At 50.9% G+C, this 22,598-nt stretch overlaps 1 protein-coding gene across 1 annotated transcript in view; it reads right to left on the bottom strand.

Annotated features, from left to right (window-relative positions):
• STK17B (serine/threonine kinase 17b) overlaps positions 1 to 22,598 on the bottom strand; it is a 132,013-nt gene that overhangs the window by 13,008 nt on the left and 96,407 nt on the right. Inside the window, exon 7 of the mRNA XM_085648763.1 lies at positions 19,138 to 19,317. Coding sequence (XP_085504889.1) covers positions 19,138 to 19,317 — 180 coding nt within the window. The remainder of the gene's footprint in view (positions 1 to 19,137; positions 19,318 to 22,598) is intronic.

Here is a 22,598-nt window from a genome sequence, read left to right as displayed (position 1 = left end):
CCTCACCCTTCCAAGGAGGAGGAGGAGCGATTTCACCGCTTGCACCCTAAGAGGGCGGTGAGCTTCTACCTTGACAGGACAAAAGATTTTCGACTTGACCAGCTCTTCGTGGGCTTTGTTGGCTGCAGGAAAGGCAGAGGGGTGCACAAGCGCACCCTTTCCAGATGGATTGTCTTGTGCATCAAGATATGCTACTCTTTGGCTGGTAAGGAACCTCCAGAGGGTTTAAGGGCTCATTCTACTAGAGCAAAGTCTTCCACTTCTGCTTTGTCTAGAGGTGTTCCTGTGGAGGACATTTGTAGGGCGGCAACTTGGGCCTCCCTCCACACTTTCGCGAAGCATTACTGCTTGGATTCCGAGGTGAGGAGGGACAGACACTTTGCTCGTTCCGTCCTTCAGAACTTTCTGGTATAGAAGGGTGGACACCCTCCTCCGGGAGTGGGACTGCTGTGGGAATCTTTTCACAAGGTGAGGAATCCACTGGCAGATGTATCCAGCAGAAGAACAAGTTACTTACCTTCGATAACGCTTTATCTGGTGGATACAGTATCTTCCTCTGGATTCCTCATTGACCCACCTGCCTCCCCGTTGTCCACCCTTGTATATCTACAATTCTGATGATGGTGTTTCAAAATTTATTTGTTACTGTCTAAGGCATTGTGTTAATTCTTTTTTTTTTTAAACTTTATTTTTACGATACAAAACAGTACAAACATATGGCAGGCATTATAATCTGCTTCTTACATGAGTATTCGGTTTCCTATGCCCCACGCTATATCGGATAGCATATCCAAACACACATATTGCTGTAAATGGAGATGACCCATGAGCTTCGTGAGTAGCATCTCAGATCTACATGCATCATAGTCCAAAATCACATGTACTTCAAACATCTACTTATCCCCTTCAATTATGACGCATTCCATTAGGTGCATGTGCTCTCAGAGTCCTGGGCCAGGAGATAGCCCTGTAGCGGCCCCCAAATGTCTTTAGGCTTAGAGGCATGTGGCAGCAGTTCAGCATACGTAGTGTTCTGCCCTTGACAATACAATAAATCTGCTAACCATTCCTTAAACTTCGGTGCACGGCCTCTCCCCCGATCTACATGCCACCCTCCGCTTTGCTAACAATAAGGATATTGCTATGGCTATGCTGTTTGGTGTATCCTAATAGCGCAATAAGCAGGTCTCGGTCTATGCTGATATCAACCATCTTCTCTAATGCTGTAAACACCTGGTCCCAGTATTCCTGTATACGTGCACATTCCCATGCTAAGTGTAGAAATCCTGCTCTGGCTGCCTACACCTTTCGCACCGATCACTATTCGTTAACTTAAATCTGAGTTTTTTCACTGGTGTATAATATAGTCTGTGCAAATATTTATAGTGTATTATTCTCAGCCTGCACCTTGCCGAGATCTGCGCTGTTTGGAGGCAACAATATCTCCACTGTTCATCCGTGATGTTCTGTCCTATGTCTTCCTCCCAATGCTGCCTAGCCGAGCCAGCAGGCAGCCCTCCATGCGCGTGTATCTTGTGATATAACCCAGACACAAGGTGTCTTCCATCCTTGGACCCTAACATCTGATGTAATGGCTCTAGACACTCTGGTTCTCGTGGGAAGTCTGGGAGTAGCGCCCTCATTCCCTGCCACAGTCGCACATATAAAAACATATCTAGGGAGGAATATGTCATTTCTTGCATGAACTCTGCCTGTGTACGTAATTGTCCTTCATGAAACAGGTCTCCCCACGTGCTAATATGTGCTCGCTGACAGAGATCCCGAAATCCCTTCTCCTGCAGCAGCGAGAGGTCGGGATGATATGTGAGGGGTAACCTGGGAGAGTATATGAAAGGTATATTCAGGTGTTTTGCTATCTGGCACCATGCATCCACCGTGCCAGTTATTGTGGTGGCCGGCTCTGTTCGAGCACGCGTCGTGCTGTGTATAAGGCCATTCAGCGGTATTGGGTCCGCTAGCCAGTCCTCCGCTGCAACTTGCGGCATATAGCGAGGTGGGCAGATCCAATAGTAGGCATAATGTGCCTGTGCACACAGGAAGTACACCTCAAAGTCAGGAATGTTAAACCCTCCTTGATCATACGGTCTGGTCAATATGGACCATTTCAATCGCGGTTGCTTCCCTCACCACAGCAGCCTAGTAAGCTCGGAACGCAAACGTTGGAAAAACTGCTTCCCAGGATGATAGGGTACATTTAGGAATAAGTAGAGGAATTGCGGGAGTATTATCATTTTTATAATGGACGCCCTTCCAGCCAATAAAAGGGGTAAGGAGATCCAGCGTGTCACATTCGTACCTAGGCGCTCTATAGCTGTACCATAATTCCCTCTTATAGTCTCATCCTTATCCCTGGTAATCTGTACCCCCAGGTACTTTAGATCATCATGGCACCACTCCAGTGGGAAATTGAGTGGGAACGGGGCGACCGCTTCCGTAAGGGGGAACACTTGGGATTTCCCCCAATTAATATCCACCCCAGACAGCCCACGAAGCGTATGAACTCCCTTAACAAGGGATTGATATTGACTTGGGGATCCCTTACATAGAGCGTGATGTCGTCCTCGTAGAGGGATATCAATATCTGCCTAAGACAGCTTGTCTCAGGGCCTGGAGAACAGCTTGCAGGTGACGCAAGTGATCCCACCGCTGCCACCAATTTATGTTGGAAACGCCCACTCCCACTCCGCAGGGTGGTGGTGGACTCCCCGAACACACTGTGGTAGCTTGGCTCGAGTGGTCAGGAAACAGGCGCAGTGCTAAGCATACAATATACCCATACAAGAACCATGCGTGCATCCGTTCCAAAAACGACTCTACACCGTAAAAATTATGAAAATATTCTTTCTTTATCTTTTTCTCTTAGTTGCTGATTGGAAAAATAAATAAGACAATCACAATATACAAATTTAAATAGTGCCGGTCAAATAAATACTGGCTGTTTGATGAAATAAATAGGGGTGATCATAAATAACAGGGCATAAATACAAGTGCAATATATACAGACAATTAAATACTTTGAGGCAATAAATACTGTACCAATAAATATTGTACACCATCAAGTCCTGTGGACCTATAAATATAGTGCAGCAATAAATAGGTAAAAACTCAATAAATACAGTATCCCCAATAAATAATTAAAAGTATACAGCAACACTCATGTAATCAGATGACACTTCAATTCTTAAGGGCAGATTTGGCCCAGGCACAGCTTGTAGGGTTGTGGAAGGCTTGAGGGGGGCTACTCCCTGGCTGGGACAAGGCTGAGGCCTAAGCTGAGGTAGATCAAAGGGGGGAATACCAGTGCCCTGGCTTTCTCTCTCCACACAACCTCTCTCTAGGTTAGTCCCAGTCCACCCCTTGCACAGTCAGGTTGGTTTCAGCACCTCCCTAGCCCCTTAGAGCAGTCTCTCAGGTCTCCACAGGGCCTTAGGCGCCCTCTACTCCACTTACTGCCCTTTTTCTGATGTTCCGACACCGCTGGAGTCGTGTCGACGCCGTGAGGCGGTTCCGGTTCGGTCTCGGCGGCCTCGGCACAATGTCAGTTCTTTGACGACGCCGGCAGGCGGTTCCGGTCCGAGGTCGGTGGCCTCGGTTCGATCTCGACCTCCGATTCGACGGCGTCGGGCAGTCTCTTCACGATGTCGACTTCGGGCGGCTCCGGTCCGATGGCGCTCTCGGCTCCGATGACGTCGGCCGGCCTGGCCTCGATGTCGACTTCCGGCGACTACGGGGTGCGATCCTCACCCCCGACCTCCGGTGCTCCTCCTCACAGGCTCCGGGCGACTCCGGAGTGCGATCCTCACTCCCGACCTCCGGTGCTCCTCTACCTCGGTCTCCGACGACTCCGGAGGGCGGACTTCACTCCTTCGATGACGCCGCTCGCTCGACCTCGGTTCACTTCCTCCTCGACCTCTGGTATTCCTCACGACCTCCGTCGGCGCCCTCTCACGACCTCAGGCGGCTCCGGGTACGACGTCTGCTACTTCAGTCAGCGCCGCTTCTCCACCTCGGGCTCCAGGTCTTCAGGCTACTCGACGCCGGACTCCAGGGAAACCAGTTCTCAGGTCAGAATCTTGCTGTTTTCTTGGTTCTAAGGCCTGTTCCTGCTGTCCAGGTCCTTAGGATAAGTTTCTTCTGTCTTCTTCCCACACAGGGCTATAGGCTGGGATCCATCAGTAGGGACAAGTATCAAGGGTGGGTTTATGGACCCCACTCCAGGCACAAGTTTCCACCCCTGCTGCTTCACTCCTTCCTCCTTCACTGTTGTGCTCCTCTCTCTTCACCAGTCAGGTGCCAACTGCCAGCTCCAACTGCCAACTCTCTGACTTAACCTCCCAACATTCTAAACCGCCTCCAACGGTCACAGGGTTCTGGAATCTCCTGGAATGTTCTGGAAGGTGCTGGTAGGTTCCAGTGGATGCTGGTGATGTCACAGGTGGCCACCATTTTGTGCTCCAGGCCCTCAGACAGAAGTTTCAGGGGTAGCTAAAATGGCTCCCTGAATCTGTAGCAACACTAAAAAGTCTGGTGGTTCCCAAAAAGGAAAAATTCAAACAGGGTTTGAGGCAAAAGTGGGACAAAATAAATAATGATGAGGAGGGACCACCCAAAGGGCTGACAGGTCTAACACGCGTCCCCCCCAGCTGAAAGTGGGGAGAGCTACCCAACCCCTTGGGAGTTCTCATCACTAAGGCGGAAATACCGAGAGACCGTCTGCATTGGCGTGGTCCACTCCAGGCCGATGTTCCACCTGAAAGTCCATCCCCTGTAGGGAAATAGACCACCTCAACAACTTGGGATTCTCCCCCTTCATTTGCATCAGCCAACGAAGGGGTCGGTGGTCGGTCTGAACTAGGAAGTGCGAGCCAAACAGGTATGGCCGCAACTTCTTCAGAGCCCATACCACTGCAAAGGCTTCACGCTCTATTGCACTCCACTTCTGTTCCCTGGGAAGTAGTCTCCGGGATAGGAAGACCACGGGTTGATCCAGACCCTCTTCGTTGAGTTGCGATAACACTGCCCCAATGCCATGTTCTGATGCATCTGTCTGGACAATGAACTTCTTGGAAAAGTCTGGGGCCCTTAAGACCGGGGCCTCGCACATGGCTTTCTTCAATTTCTCAAAGGCTTGCTGACAAGCCTCCGTCCAGACTACCCGTCGAGGTTGTTTCTTGGACGTGAGCTCCGTGAGGGGGGCTACGATGGTACCGTACCCCTTCACGAAGCGGCGGTAGTATCCCGTGAGGCCCAAAAATGCTCGGACCTCAGTCTGTGTCTTGGGGGGTTCCCAGGCCATGATGGCCTCGATCTTCGCCTGGAGGGGTTGCACCGTTCCCCTACCCACCAAGTGTCCAAGGTACACTACCGACCCCTGCCCGATCTGGCACTTGCTGGCCTTGATCGTCAATCCAGCTTGTCTCAGGGCCTGGAGAACAGCTTGCAGGTGACGCAAGTGATCCTCCCAGCTGTTACTGAAGACGGCTATGTCATCCAGATAAGCAGCAGAGAAACTCTCCATCCCGGTGAGGATCTGGTTTACCAGGCGCTGAAACGTGGCAGGTGCGTTCTTGAGCCCAAAGGGCATCACACAGAACTGGTAGTGGCCATTGGGCGTGGAGAAGGCTGACCTTTCCCTTGCTCCATCAGTCAAAGAGATCTGCCAGTACCCAGAGGTAAGGTCAAAGGTACTTAGATATTGGGCAGCTCCCAGCCGGTCAATTAATTCATCCGCCCTAGGGATCGGATGTGCATCAGTCTTTGTCACTGAATTCAGTCCCCGGTAGTCCACACAGAACCTCAGTTCTGGTTGGGCACCCGGTGGTGCAGCTTTTGGTACTAACACCACCGGACTGGACCAGGGGCTGCTAGAAGGTTCAATCACTCCTAGCTCCAGCATCTTAGTGACCTCACTATGAATGCTGGCCTTCACCTTGTCTGACATCCGGTAGATCTTGGACTTCACAGGTGGGCTGTCTCCTGTGTCCACGTCATGGACGCACAGGTGAGTCCTACCCGGGACAAGGGAGAACAACGCAGAGTACTGCCCCAGGGCCTGGCGACAGTCCTCCTGCTGTTCAGGAGTTAGAGATGGGGAGAGAATCACTCCCTCCACCGACCCATCCTTTTCCTGAGACGCAAACAGATCAGGGAGAGGCTCGCTTTCCACGTCCTCTCCTCCGTCAGTCACCATCATCAAGATGACTTCGGGCCTCTCGTGGTGGGGTTTGAGGCGGTTGGCATGCAGCACCCGCAGGGGCTGACGAGGGGTCTTCAGGTCCACCAAGTAGGTAGCCTTACCCTTCTTCTCCAACACCTCAAAGGGTCCTGACCAGCGATCCTGGAGGGCACTAAGCTCTCCTGGTTCGATCACCCACACCTTCTGGCCAGGCTCCAACTCCACCGGGTGAGCGTTGTGGTCATACCACGCCTTCATTACTGCTTGGCTGGCTTCCAAGTTGTCAGAAGCTTGCTTCCACAACTTAGCCATTTGGCTCCGGAAGGCCAGCATGTAGCTCACCACATCCTGGGGGAGCTTTCTGGGAGTTCTTTCCCATCCGTCTCTCACCAGGTTAAGAGGTCCACGTACAGGGTGCCCATACAGAAGCTCGAAGGGGCTGAAGCCCACTCCCTTCTGTGGCACTTCCCTGTATGAAAAAAGTAAACAGGGTAGGAGGACGTCCCATTTCCTCCGCAGGCTTTCAGGCAGACTTCTGATCATGCCCTTCAAGGTTTTGTTAAACCTCTCCACCAGACCATTGGTCTGGGGGTGGTAAGGAGTGGTGAACCGGTACGTCACTCCACACTCCTTCCACATTGCCCGCATATACGCTGACATGAAGTTGGTCCCCCTGTCGGACACAACTTCCTTGGGAAAACCCACTCGGGTAAAGATTCCCATCAGGGCCCTAGCCACAACAGGTGCTGTTATGGTCCTCAGAGGTATTGCCTCTGGGTACCGTGTGGCATGATCCACCAGGACCAGGATAAACCTGTGACCAGCTGATGTTGGCGGATCTAACGGACCCACAATGTCGATGCCCACCCTTTCAAAGGGGGTGCTAACGACAGGAAGTGGTTCCAGGGGAGCTTTCAGCTTCACCCCTGTTTTCCCACTGGCTTGGCAAGACACACATGTCCGGCAGTAGGTATCGGACGACACTTTCATCTGAGGCCAATAAAAGTGTGGGACAAGACGGGCGAAGGTCTTGTCTTGCCCCAGGTGTCCTGCCAATGGTATCTCGTGAGCCAACTCCAAAAGGAAGGCTTGATAACGTTGAGGAACTACCAAGGCTCGTGACGATCCATGTAGGGGTGCCTTGGGTTCACTGTAGAGGAGGCCATCCTCCCAGTAAACACTGTAGTTCCCTTCAACGTTCCCTGCTGCCTGGGCTTCGGCCTGTCGCCTCAGCCCCTCAAGGGTAGGGCACTCCCTCTGGCCCTGGCAGAATTCCTCCCTGGACGGGCCTCCCTCCACGGGCCACTCGGCCGGGATGGGTAGGTCCTCCAGGTTGGTAACGTCCCCCTCCGCAGACTCCTGGTCCACCACCTCCGGTGGCCTATCCGTCCTACGGGGTGGAGACGCCGAGGCAGGCTCCTCCTGTCCTCGGTTCTTCCCTTGACTGGCAGCTGGCTGGGCCTTTGTTCCAGGCTCCAGCCGGAATGAACTCCCTCTTCGGGTAGTCGCGGACCTTGTGCTAACACAGGCCCAGTCAGGTGTACCCAGCATCTCGGTGTGAGTCCGGTATTCCACCTCCTTCCAAGCGTTGTGCTCCATGTCATTGCCCAGCAGACAATCGACTGGCACGGCAGGGCTTACGGCAACTCGAAGTGAACCTGCAACCCCCCCCCATTCAAAGGGAACCTCGGCCACTGGATAGTGACCTGTTCTGCCGTCAGCCATCGCGGCTGGGTGGAGTACATCGGGAATTACCTGCTCTGGAGACACCAGTTGGCTACGCACCATAGTCATACTGGCTCCTGTGTCTCTCAGAGCCTCCCCTCTTTGGCCGTTGATGGTGATCCACTGCCCATACTTTGCGGTATTGGCGGGCACCTGGATCTTAGGAACCATCTCCCGTTCTCCCAGGGACACTAAAGTGACACCCGCCCACTCCCTTCCCTTAGTTAAGGGCATCTCCTCCCCGAGCACTACACTAGCTACTCCGGGGGTCTTTCCTCCAGTGGGAGGGGGTGATCGTTTCTGACACTTCGGATCTCCTTTATAGTGTCCAACGCCACCGCACTCGTAGCAATGGACAACCCTTGGCTGCTGACTCTGGCCAGGATTAGGGTTTCTGGGTGGGTTAGCCTTAGAGGTGAATCCTGTTCCCTTCCCTTGGAAGTTATTTTGGGGGCCTTTGGAGAACTCCTTTTTCTTTTCCCCTCCTTCTTTCTTCTGGGGGGCGCCCTGTCCGGCCTTTTGAGTATCCCCTCCAGTCCCCCTTGTGGACACCCGGGTACTAGCCCAAATGTCCGCCTCCTCAGCAAGCTTCCGGGGGCTGGTCAGCTTGCTATCCACCAGGTGTTGCCGCAGTTCAGGGAAACATTTCTCGAGTAGGTGTTCCTTCAGTACTAGGTCGAACAACTCCTCGTAGTTCCTTACTTCACTGCCCTGAATCCAACCTTCTAGTGCCTTCTTTGCATAGTCCAGGAAGTCCACCCAATTCTGTGTGCCCAGCTTGTGACTACCCCTGAACTTCTGTCTGTACTTTTCAGGTGTTAGTCCAAACTTTCTGATGAGCGCCAGTTTCATGGTGGGGTAGTGGGTCTGCTCATCCTCTTCGAGGGCCAATAAAGCATCCCTACCAGCTGGAGGCATGTACTTATACAATCCCCCTCCCCAGTACTTCACCGGAACCCCATGGGCCCTCAACGAGACCTCATAGGCTGCTAGCCACTTGGCGATGTCGTCACCCGCCCCATAGCTAGCTACTATGTCCTTTGGCAGGTAAGGTTTGGGTTCCCTGGTGGACTCTTGGATTTGGCTGCCACCATTAGGAACAGTTGGTGCTCCAATTCTTAGGATCTGAAGCTCTATCTCTTTCAGTCTTATCTCATGAGCCATCCTCTCTTTCTCCGTCTCATGAGCCAACCTCTGTTCCTCCTTCTCCTTCTCCAGCTTTGCTAAATCCCATGTGAGCTGTCTTTTCTCTCTCCGATCTGCTAACTCCACGCTGGATAAGCCCCCGCTAGAGACAGTGCTGCCCTTCCTAGAAAGTGTCCTGGGCCCTGCTGACAGGTTCCCCACCTCAGGTTGGTACATCTCAGCCCCCTCGGGGTCAGGCTCTCCATCCCGGTCTTCCTCCTCAGCCTTGCTTTCTCGGCGTGCCTCCCCCCAAGCCCTTAAGCTGGTTTGGAGTGCACCCTTCTTTGCTCCTGGGGGACAGTACACCCCCTCCCGCTGGCAAAACTCCCTGAGTTGGGCCACAGTGTACGTTTCTAGATTCTCTAGTACAAACTCCATCTTGCCCACTCAGGTTAGAGGACAGGTTTTGTGCAGTAACAATGCAGGGGGGTACCTTTAATAATACCTCCTCCCACCACCAGAGTAAATTTGGAAAAAACAAAAACCCACAATTAGGAAGGCCGCTTTGAGAAAACTCCCGGTGTAGGCCTATGGACTACCCACAGTTATTGTTGAGTATACGTAGGCACAGCTCTATCCCACCGCTGCCACCAATTTATGTTGGAAACGCCCACTCCCACTCCGCAGGGTGGTGGTGGACTCCCCGAACACACTGTGGTAGCTTGGCTCGAGTGGTCAGGAAACAGGCGCAGTGCTAAGCATACAATATACCCATACAAGAACCATGCGTGCATCCGTTCCAAAAACGACTCTACACCGTAAAAATTATGAAAATATTCTTTCTTTATCTTTTTCTCTTAGTTGCTGATTGGAAAAATAAATAAGACAATCACAATATACAAATTTAAATAGTGCCGGTCAAATAAATACTGGCTGTTTGATGAAATAAATAGGGGTGATCATAAATAACAGGGCATAAATACAAGTGCAATATATACAGACAATTAAATACTTTGAGGCAATAAATACTGTACCAATAAATATTGTACACCATCAAGTCCTGTGGACCTATAAATATAGTGCAGCAATAAATAGGTAAAAACTCAATAAATACAGTATCCCCAATAAATAATTAAAAGTATACAGCAACACTCATGTAATCAGATGACACTTCAATTCTTAAGGGCAGATTTGGCCCAGGCACAGCTTGTAGGGTTGTGGAAGGCTTGAGGGGGGCTACTCCCTGGCTGGGACAAGGCTGAGGCCTAAGCTGAGGTAGATCAAAGGGGGGGAATACCAGTGCCCTGGCTTTCTCTCTCCACACAACCTCTCTCTAGGTTAGTCCCAGTCCACCCCTTGCACAGTCAGGTTGGTTTCAGCACCTCCCTAGCCCCTTAGAGCAGTCTCTCAGGTCTCCACAGGGCCTTAGGCGCCCTCTACTCCACTTACTGCCCTTTTTCTGATGTTCCGACGCCGCTGGAGTCGTGTCGACGCCGTGAGGCGGTTCCGGTTCGGTCTCGGCGGCCTCGGCACAATGTCAGTTCTTTGACGACGCCGGCAGGCGGTTCCGGTCCGAGGTCGGTGGCCTCGGTTCGATCTCGACCTCCGATTCGACGGCGTCGGGCAGTCTCTTCACGATGTCGACTTCGGGCGGCTCCGGTCCGATGGCGCTCTCGGCTCCGATGACGTCGGCCGGCCTGGCCTCGATGTCGACTTCCGGCGACTCCGGGGTGCGATCCTCACCCCCGACCTCCGGTGCTCCTCCTCACAGGCTCCGGGCGACTCCGGAGTGCGATCCTCACTCCCGACCTCCGGTGCTCCTCTACCTCGGTCTCCGACGACTCCGGAGGGCGGACTTCACTCCTCCGATGACGCCGCTCGCTCGACCTCGGTTCACTTCCTCCTCGACCTCTGGTATTCCTCACGACCTCCGTCGGCGCCCTCTCACGACCTCAGGCGGCTCCGGGTACGACGTCTGCTACTTCAGTCAGCGCCGCTTCTCCACCTCGGGCTCCAGGTCTTCAGGCTACTCGACGCCGGACTCCAGGGAAACCAGTTCTCAGGTCAGAATCTTGCTGTTTTCTTGGTTCTAAGGCCTGTTCCTGCTGTCCAGGTCCTTAGGATAAGTTTCTTCTGTCTTCTTCCCACACAGGGCTATAGGCTGGGATCCATCAGTAGGGACAAGTATCAAGGGTGGGTTTATGGACCCCACTCCAGGCACAAGTTTCCACCCCTGCTGCTTCACTCCTTCCTCCTTCACTGTTGTGCTCCTCTCTCTTCACCAGTCAGGTGCCAACTGCCAGCTCCAACTGCCAACTCTCTGACTTAACCTCCCAACATTCTAAACCGCCTCCAACGGTCACAGGGTTCTGGAATCTCCTGGAATGTTCTGGAAGGTGCTGGTAGGTTCCAGTGGATGCTGGTGATGTCACAGGTGGCCACCATTTTGTGCTCCAGGCCCTCAGACAGAAGTTTCAGGGGTAGCTAAAATGGCTCCCTGAATCTGTAGCAACACTAAAAAGTCTGGTGGTTCCCAAAAAGGAAAAATTCAAACAGGGTTTGAGGCAAAAGTGGGACAAAATAAATAATGATGAGGAGGGACCACCCAAAGGGCTGACAGGTCTAACAGGGATCCCTTACATAGAGCGTGATGTCGTCCTCGTAGAGGGATATCAATATCTGCCTAAGACAGCAGCGAAACGCCTTATCCTGGTGGACCTGCCGCAGACGGGAAGCCAGTGGTTCCACTGCTATGGCAAATAAGAGCGGGGATAACAGCCATCCCTGACGGGTCCCCCTGGTTATCAATAGCCGCTGAGATAAGTACCCATTAATTAAGATTCTGGCCGAAGGTTGGTTGTACAATAATTGTAGCCACGATAGATAAAGACGAGGGAAGCCCATCCTCTGCAGTATCCCAAATAGGTAATCCCATTCCACCGAGTTAAATGCCTTGGTGGCATCCAGAAACACCGCGACAAGCGGGAACTCCGGTGCCACCGTCTGAATTAGCGAGAACTGGGTCCGGAGGTTATGAGACGTCGCCCTTCCCGGCACGAACCCGGATTGGTCTGGAAGTATCAATTTATACATAAGAAGGGTCAGGCGGTTCGCCAATACCTTCGCTAAGACCTTGGTGTCACAATTCAGAAACGACAGCGGTCAATATGAATCGCACGACTCCGGGTGTTTCCCTGGTTTCAGCAAAGAAGTGACTACCGCCTCCCGCATTGAGAGAGGCAATCTCCCCACCTCCAGGGATTCTTCATAAACCTCTTTAAGCACCGGTGCCATGATGTTGATATAACTTTGATAGAATTCGGCTGGTAAACCATCTGACCCCGGCGCCTTACCATTTTGCAATTGCATGATTGCTTCTTTTATTTCATCCAACTCAAACGGGAGGCGCAAAAACTCCCTCTGTGTGTCACCTAGCCATCCGAGTGTTACCTCTCCCAAAAAGTCATCTAAATCAAGCGGTCCCTGCCTCTGAGATGTATACAGTCTTTTATAATGAGTGTAAAACGTGTCCAGAATTTCCAGTGAGTCTCATGTTGGCGTTTCCCCGAGGGCCTGTATTTCCAAGATGTGCGACGCATGACGGGGAAATCTGGTTATCGCCGCCAGTGCCTTCCCTGGCCTCTCCCCTTCCTCATATCTACGAGCTACCCAGTGGCGCCCTCTATGTTTCGCCTCCCGCTGCGCCGCTTCCTCGTATTCCGTTATTTTCTCTCGGAAGGCTTTCTGTATTTGCCCAACCTCTCCTCCCTCCATTCTGCGTTCCAAGCCCTTCAAGTCCTGTTCTAACCGTTGCAGTGTGCGTTGCAAGTCCCGCAGCACACCGAAGCTTTTGGAGTGGCAGAAGCCTCGTATAGTCACTTTAAACGCCTCCCATATCACTTCTACACTGTCTACCGATCCTTTGTTTCTCCTAAAAAAATCCTGAATCTCCTCCCCCAGCTCAGCTTGAAAGACCATATCCAGTAGGGCCGTGGGTTGCAGCCGCCAACTCGGCCTAGGAGCACCGTAACCCGGCATGGTCAGTGTCACTTTTACCGGGCAATGGTCAGAGAAAGTTTTAGCCAAGTGCATCACGTTGCGTAGACCTGATCCCAGCCCCCTCGACAGCAGACAACAATCAATCCTGGCCCAAGTCCCTCTATATGAGGTAAAGTGAGTGCCTTCCCTCCCCTGTGGATGTAGGTGCCTCCAGCTATCCTTAAGACCTCCTTCTTTAAGAATACCTTGTAACGCCTCCTGCGCTCTGTTATAGTGATGCGGCGCAGCATGCGACCTATCCAGGTGGGGCTGGAGTACTTACTGCATTGAAATCCCCTCCCCATATTATGTGAGTAGAACCAATAGTTAGTATTTCACTCCACAGGGCATTGAAAAATTGCGGGCGATCCACATTAGAGCCATAACAGTTTACAAAGGTAACAGTATCTTTACCCATCCTCCCCTACACTATGATGTATCTGCCTTGCGTGTCTTCCATCACTCCTATCTGTTCAAATCGAACCCGTTTCTTGAACAGTATCGCCACTCCCCGGGCATATGACGAGTATGACGAAAAGAAGCGATGTCCCGCCCATTTGCTCGCAAAGTTATTACCTGCCCTCGGAGCTAAGTGGGTCTCTTGCAGCATCGCTACATTTATTTGTTGCCTGTCCAAAAATGCTAGCACCTGCCTCTGTTTCCGCTCATCTCCTAGTCCTCTAATGTTCCAGGTCAGCACTCTCAGTATATTGTTATTACCCTGCATCTCTATTACCCATCAATTCCAGCCGAATCTTTAGTGTTAAGGACTTGCATCTTAAGTTTTGGGTGACCTTGGAAACCTCCTCCTCTGCCCGACACTGCCCGCTGCCATACTATTAAACTCTTTTTAATCGCCCGCCCCTCCCCCTCCCACTGAAGCACCCCAAACATGCCAGAATTATGCATCCCAACCCCGCCCCAACTCCCGTTAGTCCCTCCTGTATTAATCTAAGTGTAGTCCCCTCCGGTGTGAAACCGTGAGGAACATTTACAGGCAGGACAAGAAGATAAACAAAAAGCCATGCAAAAAGGGTATTCCCCGACGGGGTAACTCCCCAGGTGACTCACGACTGCCTCTAAACCGTCCGGTTGTGCTTGTCTGAACCTCAAGCGTCCGGTCAGTGTTCGAGGGTGGCTGACTGTCTTTGCGTTTAGAGCATCGCTTGACAATTCACACTCCAAGGGTGGAACTCCACCCCCCAGGGTGGAAGCCATATCTTCCGCCGTTCATCCCCACAATTAGCACGAGCGGGGCATGGCGATTTCTTGCTGGTTAGCAATCTCGTCCGTTTTCTCCCTGCTTCTGCTGTCAATTCCCTTCTGGAGAGGGAGAGTGTCTTAGTTCCTCCTGTCGCGATGTCGCCTTCGGCTGCTTCTTCAATGTTTTCAGGAACTCCTCCAGTTGTTGCGGCGTGGTATAGACCATCTGCTTCCCGTGATGCGGAGACGCGCGGGATACAAGAGGGCATAGCCTATCCCTGCCTGTCTCAATTTTTGTTTCACTGCTAAGAATTTGTGACGTTCGTCCTGTACATGCATCGTGAAATCCGGGAACATTGTAAAGGACACTCCCTCATACGACAAGTCTCTCCGCTCTCTAGCAATTCGTAGTGAGACATCCCTATCCCTGTAGTTCAGATGGGCCTGGGCACTCCCCCCGGAGGCGGCCGCGGCCGCGGCCCAAGAGAGCAGTTAGTAGCTTCTCAATATACACCTCCATCTTCCCCGTGTTGGTGCTTTCCGGTATCCCCAAAACGCGGATATTATTCCTGCGGCTGCACGCTTCTAAATCCTCATTCTTGGCTGCAATGATTTTGAGCAGCTTATCAAGCTGCGCCGTCGTTTTCTGTGCTTGCTCCGCGGTATCTTCAACATTGGATATACGTTGTTCAGCCTCTTGCAGCCACGTCTCGTGGCCTTCCAAGGTATGTGCTATGGCATCCATCCTTGTCACCATTGTGTCCATTTTCCCACCGATATCAGCGAACCCTCGTTTCATCTCCAGCAGCAATGCACCCAGGCTATCCTCCGCCGCAGGGTCCAGTGCCGCCTGCGCCGCTTCCGCCCCGGCATCAGGCCCTACATTTTGTGGTCGCGCCGATTTTTTGGCATCAAACGTGAGTCGCGACTGGCGGGCGTCCGTCTTCCCCATCTAGCCTCGGGTTACAGCCGCAGCTGTCGTTTTCCTGGATGAGTTGAATATTCTCCCCTAGACCTTCTGCTGCTGATCGTTTCAGCCTCCAGCCACGGGTGGCCCTGTCTCAGTGCAACTCGGGCCCAGTGTGACGGAGAGAGAGGACCGGATCCGGCTGTGTGGGCACACCACACTGACTACCAAGAATGTGCTCCTTAGTGCGCTCTCCGCCCAGGCGCCCTTCCTCGTGTGTCAGGGTGCCTATATGGTGATCTGTTAACTTGAAGGCTGTCGTGCGTAGATTCTGGCCTCATCTACCTGCTGAGCGCCGATTTCCAACCCTCGCCCAGGCCCCTAGTGGCGGGCCCTTCAACACGCTCTCCGAGTTCGCCACGATAGGTCAGGAGAGCTCCTCTACCTCCACCTCACTTGGTGTAGCAGCCGGCCAGCTCCGGGTTATTATGCCTTGGTGCAGGGAACTGATTCCACCGTCTCCGCTTGGCGCTAGGCACTGCGGCGCTGTCCACTGCCAGTCAATGGCGCGGTGTCCGTGTATCCCGGACGGCCCGCCCGCCCACGCACACGAGGCTGGCGCCGGGTGCCGCTTGGGTAGTCCCTCCGCCCCCGAAGCCGCCAATAATGCCAACAGTCCTCACAAGTGCTCCGCTAGCACCATGCGCGCTGGTGGCTTTGGGGGTCGGAGGTCCGCCGCATCGCGGCCGATGCCCGCAGCTGCCGCCGTCGACCCCAACAGCGGCTCAGTCTCCTCCCGTCCTATCTCTCCACCGGTGCTGCCCAGCTGCCGGCTCCTCTCACCGGAGGTCCTGAGAGATCGTGCTGTAGGCAGGAGCAATCCCGGGCGCCGAGATATTTAGTCGCCTCTGTTTGACGCCTTCAGGCGCAGCGTCCAGCCTCTCCAGGCGTCACAGGCCTCGCGCCTCCCGTAATGCTCCGCGCCGGCGTTCAGTTCCACGAACCAGGGAGTTCGCTCTCGGTCTTCTCGCTCCGCTCCAGATCGCTTGGGAATCGGAGCGGCTTTCTCCAGTTTCTGATATCGCCGGAATCAGCAGAAGGTCAGGTACATTTCTCACTCGGCCATATCAGTTTTAGATCAAGTGATACAGGATAAATATCTGATTAAAAAGTCAGCCTGCGGGAACCTCACAAAAGTGCGGCCATTCCGCTTGTGCGCCACCTAGCGCCCCCATTGTGTTATTTCTTTTGCCTTTCTATTTATTCTCCACACTGTGTGTGTTAATTTGTATATTATGTACTGTGTATATATTGCTGTCAGTCCGTCCGTGTGCCTCGAAGGCACGGAAAAAAGGGCGGAACTGACGTCATCACGCCGACGAGGTCTTCTCATGGAACCGGTGACGTCAGCAGAGTCGCGAGCGGAGCCGTGTCTCTGCGACGTCGTCTTCGACCTCATCGGCGTGGACTGTTACAAAAGTTTCCGAATGTTGCTGGCGCAGGGGATATTCACAAGGTGAGGAATCCACAGGCAGATACTGTATCCACCAGAAAAAGCGTTACCGAAGGTAAGTAACTTGTTCTTCTCCAGCATTGCCATCTATACTGGATTTACATGCTTAAATTATAACCAGTCGTCAACTACGAACCCTCCACAAACAATGTTAACATAGCAGTGTACATTTACAGTCAATAACATTGAAATTAAAAGTCCATGGTGTTACCCTTATTAGGGCATGCCTCATAAAATGGGGAAGTGGATGGGTTGCACGTGAATCTATTAAAGCTGCCAATGGTGGAGAAGCACAAGCAAATAACAATTTTACTTCTCTAGCATCGGATCTTTTATAAATTTAAAAGCTTGAATTAATAATACCAAAGCAGTATATTATAAAATTACAGTGGAATACAGGCATAAGGCTTGTTTTAAGTCCATGCTAATGTCGATAATGCATTGCTTTTTGAAAACATGTGTTGTCCTTTACATTGCTGCTTTACAAATTTCCTTAAGTGGAATTCCTGTGAAAAGATCTGATGAAGAAGCAATAGCCCTAGTTGAGTGAGCTCCGATTGCTTTGAAAAGTGGTCCGTTCACAGAAGTATGTGCTAAGGGAATGCAAGCAACAATGCATCTAGCCAAAGTTTGTTTTGTTCTGGATCGGACTTTGTTCGAAAGCTACAAAAAGCTGATCTGTTTGACAATAATCTTTATTGCTGCGACAACAGAATTTGAAAGATCTTTTGATGTCTAGGAAGTGCAACACTTTCTGCTGGTGTGGTTGGATTCATAAAAAATATTAAAAACTAAATATTTTGACAGATGTGAAATGCTGTAGGAACTAGAGTATGATACTTTGTCTCTGAAAAGGCACAGATACGGTTATTTGCAGTAAAGCCTGTCTCTCCTAGCTGAAGTAATCGCTAGAAAAACAGCCTACTGTAAGAGGCGTTTTATGGCAGCTTTGCAGAGTGGCTCAAAATGTGCACAAATTAATGCTGCTAAAACTGTATTGAGCTCCCATTCTGATGGAAAACGAACTTTATTTGGCAGGGAATGCTAAAAATGAACCTCTTAGGAACAACTACATTATTCTTTCAGAATACAATACCATTGTCTTTGCGGATCTCATAAATCTTATAACTGCAGCCAGATGATCTTTATTGGATGCAAAAGATAGACTAGACTGACTCAGCTAAATTCATCAAGCAGAGAAGAAACTGAGGAGGGGACATCTGAAGAGGATTTCGTCTTTCTTTCTCTGCCCATATAACACATTTTTTCGAATACATATTATAGGTTTTGATGCTTGAAGGAGCAGATCGCATTATCTTTTTACAGTCCTCAAGCATTCGTAAATGTCCAAACTCTAGGACCTGATAAGCCAGGTCACTGCCTGAAGGGAGCGAGGGTTGTGAAGTACTCGTCCTTTGCTCGTTTAAAGCAGTCTATCACCTGACTTGAAGTGAATTTGACTTCGAATTGACATGTCCCAGAACAATGAGAACCCACGCTGGGGCTATCGGGACTTTCATGCGCGTTCCCTTTTGATCTTGCAAAACACTCTGGTTAACACATTTTCTTCTAAGCCTGGGCAAGGCCATCCAAGACATGTGCCATAGTGGAGAAGCCCAAGTTTGGAATACTAAAAGCAGTGGCATGTTGTTAAATTCCCACTTGTGAGAGTTGAAGTAATGCCTCCTCAGGCCATCCACCACATTGTTGGATGACCTCATGCATGCTCTGTTGACAATCAACATTGTTGCCGATTGCTCATATCCCTGTTTATAGACAATACACAGTGGTAGTATTTTCCTTTCTGATCATATTGTGGATGTTTTCCAATGTAGGGATAAATATTTTGAGTACCCATCTGACAGCCCTGGGTCCCAGAAGGGTGATGTGGCACTGTGACTCCTTTTTGAACTATGAGCTACCGATGCTCATGCTCAGCATGTGTGCTCCTCTTCCTGATAGAAAATCACCTGTAGTAAGGAATATTTAAGGCTTCAATGGTACTCAAGACTGTACTCTGAAAATATTTTCTTTCTTTAAATTCCATTGCACTACTGGTTTCATGTCAGGGGTGATTTTTATTATATTGTCCCGTTCTCTGTATATTTTCTGCCAGTGATAGTTCATGTTTTCCTGAAGGATTCTCATTCTTCGCTGACACTGATGAATTAGCAGGATAAACAATGAAATAGAACTATGTATTGCTGCCAACAACAACATCATCCCATCCGAAGCAATAAACTCTCAAACCTCTTCGAACGGAAGATTACTAAGATGTACAATGCAGTCGACCCACAGAATCATGATGAACTCCTCCGACCACGAGTTAAGATATTTAAAAATAAATAAATAAATGCCCAGGCCTGGCTGATAGGAATACTCAAGGATCTATATACAACTGCACAAATAATTTAAATTACTATTACTTACGCTGGATTCCTTACAAGGAGTGTTTTCATGAAGTCAACAGCAAGTTCAGAAACAGATGCAAATGTTTCTTCGGGATAAACTACATTAACTTGAGAAACGTTGAGGTAGGTTTCTTGCTTATCTGTTCCCAGAAATGGAGATTCGCCAGTTAAGAGCATATATGATATAACTCCTATACTCCTAAAATAAAAAAAAAATTATATACAAAATTAAAACAAGGTAAGTTTACATATTTTTTTTATTTTTTTCATGTATTTATTGATTTTTTTAGGGTAGACAGTACATTACAGCAAGAACAAGGGGCACACAGCTAAAACACAGAAGGATTACATATACCCCACATCATGGCTCAGAGCCTTAAGGCCTACAAAGAGAACTCGATGACACTTACATGAACATGTCCACATTTGCGGAAAGACATTTGGGAGACAATGTAAATCGGGACCATTAGTGCAGCAGCACCTTCACAGTGTATATTCACATAATGCAGCAGTTGTTGTGGACGTCCGAGGGGTCTTGTCCATTACAAGACTGTCTATAGCAGAAGGCAGCCACGTAACAAATTATGCTCACCATGTGTTAGAGATGAACAAGTTACTTACCTTCGGTAATGCTTTTTCTGGTGGATACAGTATCTGCCTGTGGATTCCTCACCTTGTGAATATCCCCTGCGCCAGCATTCCACTGAACTTTTTTACCCCAGCACTCCACGCCGACGTGGACAACGTCATAATGCATCGGCTCCGCTCGCGACTCCGTATGACGTCACCGGAGCCATAAGAGAACCACGTCGGCGTGATGACGTCAGTTCCACCCATTTTTCCGTGCCTCCGAGGCGAACAGGTGAACCAACGACAGACTCAAAGTATACAATATACAACCACATATACATAGTATACAAAGAAAAGGAATGCTAAATAACCCAGCATTTCCTACAAATGTACAAGAAAGTATAACAACATTTCAAACAAGACCTCTTTCACGGTATTAAAAGGTGGACAACGGGGAGGCGGGTGGGCCAGTGAGGAATTCACAGGCAGATACTGTATCCACCAGAAAAAGCGTTACCGAAGGTAAGTAACTTGTTCTTCTGATGGATACATCTGCCAGTGGATTCCTCACCTTGTGAATAGATTCCCACAGCAGTCCCCACTCCCGGAGGGTGTCCACCTTCCTATACCAGAAACTCCTGTAACACAGAGCGCGCGAAGTGGCCCTCCCTCCTCCTCTCAGAGTCCAAGCAATAATGCTTTGCGAAAGTATGGAGGGAGGCCCAAGTCGCGGCTTTACAAATATCTGCCACAGGAACACCCCGGGCCAAAGCAGATGTAGATGATTTAGCTCTAGTTGAATGAGCTCTAATACCCTCAGGAGGAGTCTTACCAGCCAGGGCGTAACAGATCTTGATGGCAAGGATGATCCATCTCGACAAGGTGCGCTTGTGCACCGCTCTTCCTTTCGAATGACCTACATAGCCAACGAAGAGCTGATCATCCAGACGAAAGTCTTTCGTCCTGTCCACATAAAAACTCACAGCCCTCTTTGGATCCAGGCGATGGGAGTCTTTTCTCCTCTTTGGAAGGATGAGGAGGTGGATAAAAAACAGGGAGTAATAGACTGCCCCAAATGAAACGGAGTAACAACTTTTGGCAGGAAACCAGCCCTGGTCCTGAGAACCCTCCTTTCAGCATGTAATGTAAGAAAAGGGGGTTTAGAACTAAGAGCTTGAAGCTCACTCACCCTCCTTGCCGAGGTTATGGCTACAAGAAAGACCACCTTAAAGGACAACAGCCTCAAAGGACAGCTATGATGAGGCTCAAACGGGGACCCCATCAGAAAAGTTAAGACAAGATTCAGGTCCCACTGTGGCATTACAAAGGGAGTGGGAGCAAACAAGTTTGTAAGGCGCTTGATAAACCTCAGCACAACCGGAGATTTAAACAGTGACGGTTGATCAGGAAGGCATAGAAAAGCCGATAACGCCGAAAGATAGCCCTTGACCGTGGCCACAGCACAGCCCTGCTGAGTCAAGGAAAGAGCAAACTGGAGCACATTAGAAAGATGGACCTCTCTCCACACCATTTCACAAACTTAGACCACCTGTAGGAGTAAATGGACTTGGTGGAGTGTCGCCTGGCCGATAAAATAACATCCACCACATCAGGCGGGAGAGAGAAGGAATCCAGGTTGCCCCGTTCAATCTCCAGGCATGAAGGTGTAAGCTCTGGAGGTGGGGGTGTAGAACCTGCCCCTCCGACTGCGAGAGTAGGTCTGCCCTCAGAGGGAGACGGAGCGGAGGGCTCGAGGAGAGGTGGAGAAGATCTGTATACCACACCCTTCTTGGCCAATCCGGGGCGACCAATATGACTTGGGCCCGGTCTTGGCGAATCTTCCTCAGAACCAGAGGAATCAAGGGTATGGGAGGAAACGCGTAAAGGAGTTGCGAGCCCCAACTCAACTGAAACGCGTCCCCTAACGCTCCCTGCCTCGGAAACTGGAGACTGCAGAAAGACGGGCAGTGCGCGTTCTCGCGAGTGGCGAACCGGTCCACCCGAGGAGTTCCCCACGTCCGAAAGAAGAGGCGAACCACCTCCGGTTGAAGCCTCCACTCGTGATCGGCGGAGAACTGCCGACTGAGACTGTCCGCACGTACGTTCAACACCCCGGCCAGATGATTTGCCATCAAACAAATCTGATGGTCTTGAGCCCAGGACCATAGACGTAAGGCCTCTCTGCAGAGACAAAGAGACCCCACTCCTCCCTGCTTGTTGACATACCACATCGCGGTAGTGTTGTCCGTCAGGACTTGAACCGACTGACCGCGAAGGGAAGGGAGGAAGGCCTTGAGCGCCAAACGAATCGCCCGCAATTCCAGAAGGTTGATGTGAAGCAACCTTTCCTCTGGAGACCAAAGACCCTTGATCTCCAGATCCCCCAGATGAGCACCCCACCCTAAGGTGGAGGCATTCGATATCACCGTGGCCACCGATGGAGGTAGCTGGAAGGGCTTCCCTTGAGACAGATTGCCCTCCACGCTCCACCAAGATAGATCCGCTGCAGCTTCTCTGGAGATCCTGATCGACTCCCTGAGATCTCCATTGTGCTGATACCACTGCTTGCGGAGGCACCACTGGAGCGCCCTCATGTGCCAGCGTGCATGGCTGACCAACAGAATGCAGAAAGCGAACAGACCGAGCAGGCGAAGGACCTTCAGAACTGGAACAACGGCTCCATTGTGGAATAAAGGGACCATCTCCTGAATGTAGAGAATTCTTTGAGGAGGAGGAAATGCTCGACACACAGTAGTGTCCAGTACCGCCCCTATGAACAGGTTGCGTTGAGAGGGCACCAGGTGAGATTTGGGGCACATTTATCGAAAAACCCAAGTCGAATAACAGCCGAGATGTTACCTGCAGATGATGCTGCACCATCTCTGGGGACTCTGCCTTCAGAAGCCAGTC

This window comes from Triturus cristatus, chromosome 3_2 (assembly GCF_964204655.1).
Source record: "Triturus cristatus chromosome 3_2, aTriCri1.1, whole genome shotgun sequence".
NCBI classification, from domain to species: Eukaryota; Metazoa; Chordata; class Amphibia; order Caudata; family Salamandridae; genus Triturus; species Triturus cristatus.
The sequence above is the reverse complement of the archived record's forward strand: the minus strand, read 5'-3'. Positions and strand labels throughout refer to the sequence as shown.